Source organism: Trametes versicolor, assembly GCF_000271585.1.
Source record: "Trametes versicolor FP-101664 SS1 unplaced genomic scaffold TRAVEscaffold_1, whole genome shotgun sequence".
Classification (NCBI taxonomy): domain Eukaryota; kingdom Fungi; phylum Basidiomycota; class Agaricomycetes; order Polyporales; family Polyporaceae; genus Trametes; species Trametes versicolor.
Genome location: NW_007360321.1, coordinates 4229097 through 4238670, shown reverse-complemented (window position 1 = coordinate 4238670; position 9574 = coordinate 4229097). Strand labels below are relative to the sequence as shown.

Genomic DNA, 9574 nt, shown 5'->3' with positions numbered 1-9574 from the left:
CCTTCAAAACGCGTCCTGTTTGCGTGTCGATGCGGGTACGAAACGGCGGCAGGACGTGGAGAACTCCGTTCGCTGTAGTAGAACATCTGTAAGCCCCATAGCACAGGTAAATTCTCACCGATTTGCGACGTAAGGGGCGCGTTCTGTTCGCCCTAACTATGCGCACATACTGCAAAAGAAACCAAGTCAATCGGACGCATAATGAGTGAGCTAGAGGAGCCGGGGGTACCCCTGCATGGTGGTCCACCCCAGGATCAGGACCACCTACCTGATTTGGGCGAGGTGTAATCGAAAAAAGCGCCCTGTAGATTAGATCAGTAAGTGCCTGCCTAATGTGGCCAAAGAGATAAGAAAGCGCCTGTTATCTATTGAGATAACAGGCCCTGCAGCCTTTCCCGGGGCCAGTTACTGCATTTGGAGTGCAAATACAATCTCCGACGCTTATGTCAGATTAGTCGCTAACATACGGCCGTTGGTGCATAAGGGGTGCCTGGGCGCGTACGGCGTGTGGTGCATCAGAGTTACGACAGCGGCTGCTTGTGCGGTGGCGAGCTTGCGCTCAAGCCCAACGACATCTACGAGAATCGGAGGTCAGATAGAGCCTGAGCGCGAGCACAACCGTTCGCTTGTAGCGGCCTACGAGTTAGACGGGCTCTCACATTCAAGCGGTACTACAACCGTCTTATCTCCTTCATCTCTGACAAACGTGTGTGTAGGCATCAGACGCGGGCGGCGCTGCGATGGGCAAGCGTTGCGATGAGCGAGTCGAGGGCGGCAGGGGTCCGGTTGATGCTCGAAGGATGGGATCGGAGGGCAGTGGGGTGATGGGGGAAGCGATTTGAAGCTGGGGAAGCTGCGCATACCATCGCCACGGTCGACCACTCGCAAGCCCCTTACGTAAAGCCCACGGCGGAGTAGAAAGCACTCGTACGCATGACACGATCGTGAAGCCTCATGCATTAACTCGGATACGCTGCAACTACGCCACTCTTCCACGAAGACACCAGGACACGCTACGCAACATACAACCGTTCAAGTACAGCCGCCCGCGGGCCCACCGCAACTCAGGCTAACGCATGGAGTGAGATGAAGTTATGCAGAGAGGCGAAAGGTTGAGAGCTCACCGATCTCAGACTCAAGCGCGTCCTCGACCATCGCCTCGACGGTCTCCTGGGTCGCCTCCTCGACCGCCTCCTCTGCCGCCTCCGCCTCCTCTGCCGCCTCCGCCTCCTCTGCCGCCTCCGCCTCCTCTGCCGCCTTCCCTGCCGCCTCCTCTGCCGCCTCCTCTGCCGCCTTCTTACCCGTCTTCTGGGTGGCCTTCTCGATGGCCTCCTCGACCGTCCCCGCGACCTTCTTGGCGGCATCCATGACCTCTTGGACGGCCTGGACGGCCTGGTCAAAGACCGCGGGGACGGTGTCGACCGGCTGGAAGGGGCGCTGCACAGGGACAGTGCTGATAACCTGGGCGATACTACCGTTGAGGTCCGCACAGCGGGACTCGGCCTGAGACTTGCTGCGCGCGAGAGCACCGACGCAGTCCCAGAGGTCGCTGACCTTGTTGAAGCGAATGTGCTGTTTCAACTTCTTATCGCAGAAGCCGACGGTGACAGTGCGGTTGTACTGTAGAATGCGAAGGTCCACGAATAAGTACGAGAGATAACGATGAGAGCAATGAGTGGCCCATACCTCCTCGACATCGAGGCGCATTTCGGTAGTCACGATGAAAGTGCACAACACCTCGGGAACGGGAGCGCACACGTTGATGCCGTTTTCAACGGCCACGACGCAGGTCACGACAAGAACACCTGGATTACGGTGAGTATCTGGGCTTATACAACATGCAACGGACTTACTAATTTTCGGGGCTATCTCTGCAATTACGGTGTGGGCAGGGTACCACATGAACTGTCCGTAATCGGGGCCCTTGGAAAGGGGGACCGTACACCAAAAGGCGTCCCCGCAGGCAAAAGATGTCACTGGGACGCTGTAGAGTTATACATGAGGTTCAGCCAAGAGACGTCGAGCGACAATAGAAAGCGTACGAGAAAACGGTTGCCATGCTTGTTAGAGGTCAGGAGAAATGAAAGAAGATGTCCGGGGAGGTCGCTGACGAAGGGAAGATATACAATCGCTGAGACAAAGGGCTATGTTCGCGTTACAAAGAGCATTGTCACGCGCAGAGCGTGCGATGCGCCACTGGCCGACGCGCGTGTCTGGATACGGTGTCTGGATACGTTGGCGCAGTGCGTGCTTGCCTGCGACGTCAGTTGACTACCAGATGACTGTCCGCATGTCCTTTGCCATCGGTGTTTCTGCATACAAACTAAGGGTAGTAGTGCGTAACGGCTATGGGAACAAATCCATCGCGCTTGCACCGTGTATGTCGCTGCTTTCGCGCCAAAGCAAGAGCCCATACCCCATAGCCCCGACGGCGATCACCACTGCGATGACGTACATGGTGCGCTGTGTTGATGCTTCAGAGCCTTCCGGTAGGATATGCGAGACGATAACTTACGAATAAATAAGTTGTGCACGAGGTTTTGACTCCTGATGATCTGCTTGAACGCTCGTTTTCGCCTTGTTTCTATCAGTACAAAACGGGCCGGAATATCTGGGGGCGTCACGTACGAGCTAGCCACACCACTACATGAGAGTGGTCACCGTTGCTGACTCCCATACCGATAAGAAAGCGATCATGAGCGCGGCTGTAATGCGCCTAAATCGTAAGAGTCAGCGTAGCTAGCGCAGTAGATATTCAGGGCACGCACGGCAATTGCAAGTACCTGGCTTCCCTCTATAACAGCGATGAGCTCGAGGGAAACAAGGTTAGCACATACTACGCACTTGGGAGCGGGAAAGTCTGGTGGATACGATGGCTTTTCGTATTCCACATGTTGACTGTCGCAGTTGTACTCCCACCCAAGATTGCGGAGCCTTCGTGTACAAACAGCACTGGTACTGCACGCATTTGTTGAGCCTTGTGGACGCATCCTCCGGTGCACGCGGTTGTTTCCAAGTCGTATATGTCGAATCCTGTCGTCATGTTAGACACGGCAATACGCGCGCCGTTCGGGGTGACGCTGATACCAGCCCTACGTGAAGAAGATGAGCTTTTGTTACCGGCATTAGAAAGCGTCGACTTGCACTAGGCCAGGGGTGGGGATTGTCCGCACCCTATTCCAGCTGGTATCGTAGATGCTTCAAGTTAAGATGGTCAGTTTATGACTCAGGGGATATATTCAATTACTTACACCATGCCGTGGAACATGTAGGACACCAACAGGAGCGAGGAGCGCCGTTTGGACGTCGTCCAGCGGACGCCGGTGACAAGAACTTCGCTATCTTCGTTGTGAGAGCTCCGGGGAGGCTTCGGGATATCAATTATGTGTTGAAATAGGCCTGAACGCCTCGTCATGTAAGCCCGCTACGGCGAAGTAAGCCTGACTTACCGACATCCTGCCGCTCCCAAACCGCAACCTCGGATTGAGCCCCGGAAACCAGCAAAAGGTCATTGATATCCAGATACTCTACGGGATGCTCATGGGCGCGAAAACCTGCCATGTTAAATGCGTCCTGATGCGCGCGATGAGAAGCGTGTAGAAGGCAGGGCACGAACGTACCGGCATCAGCTGAATATGGTCTATGCAGCCACTTTGGTTGCCGCAGAGAAGTTTGTCTTCCTGATCGGGCAGCCATTGCATGCAAAGGTTTGGGCTACTACCCTTGAATGTCTTGACCAGTTTACGGTCCGCTATTCGCCACAAGTACACGGTGCAATCGAGGGTCCCCGCTGCAGCGATGTATGTCCCCTTGCTGCTGAAAGCGACAGCGGAAACCCCGCCGTCGAGTCCGCGCCTGAGCTGAGCGTATTCTCCGTATATCAAAACCATGGCGTACACTAGAAGAGGTGGGGTTGAGGATGAGATCGTGGTCGGAGTAAGCAAGTGAACGCACATCGTGGATTCCTCAGGCTCGCGTACAGAGTCCGGGAAGAGCGGAGTGGCGTACTCCGTATTCCGAGTGACGCGGAGTGGCGCGCTCCAGATGTGGGGCACTACAGCGCCCTTAGCGCCCGCACCTCTTCTTCTCTCCGCGTCGCAAGCCACTCGGCCATCGAAGGACAGCTCGTCACGCAGCCGCCTCGCAACGCCACATGGTTATGTCGGGACGAAAAATCACGAAAGTCGCTCTCCGTGGGGAGTTCTCCGACCGTTTTGGATACGAGCCGGATCCTGGCACGACGGGGACGACGGAGACATCAGCCACGACTGGTAAGTGTGTCGGCGACGACTATGAGTGGGGAGGAATTGCTGACCTCAATCCAGGGAAAAGGGTTCGCTTTCAGCGCAACCTGACACCACACTCGACGGAGGACCTGGATCAAGTCGAGGATACCTCCCGCCATACCTCGTCGACGCCTCTCAGGCAACCTCGATTGCGAGCCCGACGGTCTGCTGCGCGAACGTCCATTCTTCATACCTCCATCTACATCCTGACAGTATTGACTGTACTGCTCGCCGGCGTCATAATCTATGGCATGGTCCAAGAAGATGAGAACCCGCTCGACATGGACTCTCCTCTGCTCGCCACAACCACACCGGCTCTATCCCCTCATGCTCACGACTCTTCCCCGCCAGAGTGTTGTTCTGCCGACTTCGACGCTTACGCCGAGCGTGTCCTATCTACCATACTACGAGACTATGTGGGCCGCCGAGATTTCGCTCTCTATGCGGATGGAGGCGGGGTGATGGATGAGCTTACGGTCCCCTTCCCGAGCTACTCAGCCGAACACGCGTCGAATTCTTCGTATCCACCGGAAATCGCACTCCAGGACGACATGCGAGTCGGGAAATGCTGGTTTATCCCTTCCCAACGCGCGCAGCTCGCCATCGTCCTCCCCCGCATGGTCTACCCGACCCACGTCACTGTCGACCACATCCCCCTTGTCATCACCGCAGACATCGGCGAAGCCCCCAGGAACATGCGTCTATGGGGAATGATCGACGGCCTGCTCAATCGGGCTCGACATATCAACCTGAGCTCCTCCTACGAACTTCCATCGGCCGACGGTCGTCATACCCCGCCTCTTGCGGGAGATCGCTCGTACGTTCTTCTTTCCGAGTTCCAATACGACATCAATGCTCTCTCGCCGATCCAGACGTTTCATGTTGACTTGCATATTATTGATTCCCGTATGTACTTTGGCGTTGTGGTGCTAGAGATCGTCGACAATTGGGGTAGCAATACGACGTGCCTCTACAGGGTACGAGTGCACGGCGACCCTAAGGAGCCGTAGTGCTATACATCACGTAGTCGTGCGCTTCGTCCAACAATGCCACTTTCCCTTCGTGTCATCCTCTGCGCTTGTGTTTGTGCCCGACTGATACGGTGGGTCATCTGAAGTTAACCCCTTTGTCCTGGTCCTGCACAAACAGGAGATCGAGAGGACGCACAAAGGAAGTCGCCCTTGGGAGGTTGGCCTTCGACGATTAATGGGTTGCAAGAACATTGCCAGCTTGCCAACATGCAGCCGTATGTGCGTGGTGCAAACACCTCCCTTCTCAACATCGACCACCAGCATGAGTGAGCCACCGATCTCTGGTACGTCGTTGCTGTCATAAACTCAAGCTGTTCTGACATATTCGGCCTCTACAGCGACGAACTACGGGCGCAAACGACATCTCCACGAGATCGCCCCATACAATTGCTTCTCGAATACGAAGGCGGCGAGAATCAATGACGATGTGAGCACTCGCGCGTGCCGCATGTACAAGGTAGCTCTTCTGTGACTGACGCGAGGTGCAAAGCATCCACCGCCGATCGAATTGGAACCGTACGAAACACCTCAAGCACGGAGACTGCAAGAGGTAGAGCAAGCCCGCAGGGTATCCCGTGCGACAAACAGATCCAAGGTAAGCCCGTCCCTCCCTTCACGTCAATTGCGTGTCTGAAGCAGTGCAGCACATCACGAAACATCAACCGCCCTCGCTCCCGGACCTTCCTTGGGCAAACTTCGTACACAACACCCTCGAGGAGATTCGAATGCAACCGACCAGTGCCGGCGAATACAGCGCACCGGTGGAATCCTCCAGCCATATGGTGTTACTCCCAGGCCGTGCTGATGCATCCGCCAGCACCACTCCGGCTGCCATGAATCCTGCGCCGCTGCCCTCTGCGCAACCCCCACCCGCGCCTCCGTCAGTCTCTCATCATTCCTTTCCTCATGGCCATCCCGCGCCTCCGTCTTCCCATCCTCCTGCGCCGCCGGTTGCCCGTCTCCCTCCTATGCCACCGTCTACCGGTATTCCCGCCCTGCCGCCCACCGCCCGCCGTACTCCTCCCGTGCCGCCCGCCGCCCGCCGCCCGCCTCCCGCGCCACCGTCAGCTCGGCCTCCTCCTCCCCCTCCCCCGCCACCGTCGACTCGTCGACTCCCTCCTGCGCCGTCGTCCGACTATCTACCTCTTGCACCAGTGCATCCTGCAGGGCTTCCCACACCTGCGGCTTTAACATCCGCCCACGTCGGCCACGCCGGCCACGTCGGCCACAACGCCCACAACGCCCACAACGCCCAAAACGCCCGCGCTGCCCCGTATCATGCTCATCCTGCCTCAAACACATCTGCTCAGCAACCTCCTCAGCACGTGAACCGGGACATGCCGTCTCTAGGCATAGTACGTATCATGCAGCAGATCTATTTCCGTCAATACAGGGAGAACCTTGTGAGTTATCCACGTTGGTCAACATACCGATTACTTAACATCGTTTCTTCCAGACGGATGAAGGAGCGGTCGAATTCTGGTCGCGTCTAGGCGATCTAGACAAGGAGAACCTCGTCCGGTTATACGTGGAGTCGACGCAGGCTGCGCAGTTGCAGCGGCATGCATCTGATGAAGCGTTTAGCAGATTGCCGACCCAGTTAGTGTGGCAAAAAACCCCTGAGCAGGGTGTTCCACCGCCCACCGCCGCCCCTTCGGGCGCACAATTTGCTACACCGCCCCAGGGACTCCGCAGAGAAGAGACGGCTGATGCGTTTCCGCCCGAATCTCCGCAAGAGACCACTACGTTCGCGGCTACCCCTAGTAGATACACACAGGGCGCGAGACCGACGCCGACAGGGTCCACCGACCTGCCACCGGTATGTGTAAACTTCATGTTACACTCCGACGGACCTGACGAGACGGCACAGATCGAGAACAATTGTCACCTCGAGCAGAACGCTTCTGAGTCGTCATTTTTCTCAGATGCCACGAGCACTTCGTGTGAAGGTCGCCCAACCGCCACTCGTGCGGAAAAGGGAAAGGTATGTGGTTCATGCATCTCCTGGACGACTGTATGCTTACACGGCAGCGTTGCCAGGGCCGCGCAGTGATTATTCGCCAGAGCACGGATGGTTCCAGCAGTTCTGCCAGCACTGCCACCCCAAGGCCTGTCCCTCCCGACAACCCCCGCCCTTCCGCACCCTCAGGACAACAGGTGAGGCGTATAGATGGATACTCTCGTTACCAGGCTCACCCCAACCCGCCATGTAGCAGTTCCGCGGCGACGAATCGGGATTCGCCAATGCGCAAATGGGTGCGCTTATGGTCAGGAAAATGGATGCGATGTGCCAGATGATGCAGACGCAAGCCGAAGCCTTGAAGGCGATGACGGAGAGTAACCAGCGTTTCCAGTAAGTGCATTATCCTATACCTTCGCGGGTTTACCTACGTGTTCTCGCAGGGAAGGGCTTCTCTCTATGCTTAAGGACCGGGCTGGCTCGTCCTCAGACCCGACGGCCTCAGGTACAACATCAGCTCCGAAGCAGAGGAAAACGACGACGACAAGGGGCGCTGATATCAAGGTTGCTCAGAAGATTGCAAAGGCTAGGGGCGAAGCAGGAAACACGTCGGAGGCTGAGAAAGCACAGCAGGATCGCAACCGCTTACAGGTTCGTCGGCGTGTACTCGACTTTTGCGTCGTCTCATCTGAATCATCAGAGTCGCGTGCGGAATCATATGAATTCCCTTTTGCAAATTGTGGATACCTCGCTGCTACCTATCAACTTCCCTTCCTTCACGGAGGATGAAGTCGACGCCTACCTTGCGGGCACTCTACAGTGTACCGTAGATCATTTCCGCGTCGACTTCGTACGGAAATGGAAGGTCTTCGGCTTCAACAAGCAAGCCAGGACCGTCCTGATCTCCTCCTTCCTTCGAAAGGTAGAAGGCGGGTCCTTCCTTACCAACCCCAGCCCTGAGTACCTCTTGACGCAAGAGTCCATTGGCAATGCGATCGACGTATATATGAAGCGCCTACGTCAGCTTTACCGCAACGCCGTTAACCCGCCGACCCAGAAGAAGAAGGATGCAATCAAGCGTCGTGCTTGCCAGGTTTCTCGCATGGGCACGGTATGTTACGTCTCTCTAGCGGCAGATGCTGGTTGCTAATGCGGTTTTGTCAGTCTTATCGCGACCGGCGGTTCGTCGTGCTCTACCTTGGCGAAGGACGCCACAAGGTCCTCTTCGAGCGGCTGTCTGCGGCCAATATGAGCGAGGACGAGACCGATGGCGACGCCGTAGAGCACCCGCCGGTTTATCGCATCGTCATCGCCGAATGGCAGAGCGAAGAATTCAAGCTATTCCTCTGGGCGCTGGACGCGCTGTACCGCATCCACTGGAAGGCACCGCCTGCCAGCAGGTGCAAGTCGGGCAATCCTCCCAGGACGCGGGTCTTGCGGGAAGGCGCAGGTTGCAAGACGATACCCGGGACGGCCGCTCCGGGTCTCTGGCGTAATTGCTATAACCCAGAGTGGTTGCGGAAGCTCAAGGCTCACGATCTTGCCGAGCTCGACATCCAGGAGGGCATCTACGACTTCTCACTCGACACTGCTGCTGCTTAGTTCGTATTGAATTGACTCTATTAGGTTATCTGTACACTACCCACGGAATAGTGATCTGCTTCAAGTACCCTGTCGATTCGCCAGTGGACGGTTGCCCGCGCAGAACGTGCTCTGAACGGTATGGTGCGGGACGGCGCCGCGCGGTACGGTGCGACACGGTGTGGTACGGTGCCGCGCGGTGTGGTGCGACGCAGTGCGGTACGGCGCGGTGCAGCGGCGGGCGGCGGCACATTGCCAGCCGCTGTCGTAACTCTGATGCACCACACGCCGTACGCGCCCAGGCACCCCTTATGCACCAACGGCCGTATGTTAGCGACTAATCTGACATAAGCGTCGGAGATTGTATTTGCACTCCAAATGCAGTAACTGGCCCCGGGAAAGGCTGCAGGGCCTGTTATCTCAATAGATAACAGGCGCTTTCTTATCTCTTTGGCCACATTAGGCAGGCACTTACTGATCTAATCTACAGGGCGCTTTTTTCGATTACACCTCGCCCAAATCAGGTAGGTGGTCCTGATCCTGGGGTGGACCACCATGCAGGGGTACCCCCGGCTCCTCTAGCTCACTCATTATGCGTCCGATTGACTTGGTTTCTTTTGCAGTATGTGCGCATAGTTAGGGCGAACAGAACGCGCCCCTTACGTCGCAAATCGGTGAGAATTTACCTGTGCTATGGGGCTTACAGATGTTCTACT

The 9574-nt window shown here is 56.6% G+C and overlaps 4 protein-coding genes across 4 annotated transcripts; 2 read left to right on the top strand and 2 right to left on the bottom strand.

Moving 5' to 3' along the window:
* Positions 1-1092: 1092 nt before the first annotated feature.
* TRAVEDRAFT_42514 (uncharacterized protein) lies at positions 1093-2059 on the bottom strand (the record flags this gene model as incomplete). Its single annotated transcript, XM_008034060.1, has 4 exons — positions 1093-1620; positions 1687-1805; positions 1854-1984; positions 2043-2059. 4 exons carry the CDS (start codon positions 2057-2059, stop codon positions 1093-1095), a joined length of 795 nt encoding a protein of 264 aa, XP_008032251.1.
* Positions 2060-3125: 1066 nt separating this feature from the next.
* On the bottom strand, positions 3126-3890 carry TRAVEDRAFT_42513 (uncharacterized protein; the record flags this gene model as incomplete). The annotated part of the gene is made up of 4 exons (XM_008034059.1): positions 3126-3198; positions 3252-3399; positions 3450-3573; positions 3621-3890. The coding sequence occupies 4 exons, from the start codon at positions 3888-3890 to the stop codon at positions 3126-3128; spliced, it is 615 nt and encodes a 204-aa protein (XP_008032250.1).
* A 677-nt stretch (positions 3891-4567) lies between these two features.
* On the top strand, positions 4568-5296 carry TRAVEDRAFT_111609 (uncharacterized protein; the record flags this gene model as incomplete). Its single annotated transcript, XM_008035101.1, has 1 exon — positions 4568-5296. The coding sequence occupies one exon, from the start codon at positions 4568-4570 to the stop codon at positions 5294-5296; it is 729 nt and encodes a 242-aa protein (XP_008033292.1).
* A 3130-nt stretch (positions 5297-8426) lies between these two features.
* Positions 8427-8879, top strand: TRAVEDRAFT_108669 (uncharacterized protein; the record flags this gene model as incomplete). Its single annotated transcript, XM_008035100.1, has 1 exon — positions 8427-8879. The coding sequence occupies one exon, from the start codon at positions 8427-8429 to the stop codon at positions 8877-8879; it is 453 nt and encodes a 150-aa protein (XP_008033291.1).
* Between the last annotated feature and the right edge of the window lie 695 nt (positions 8880-9574).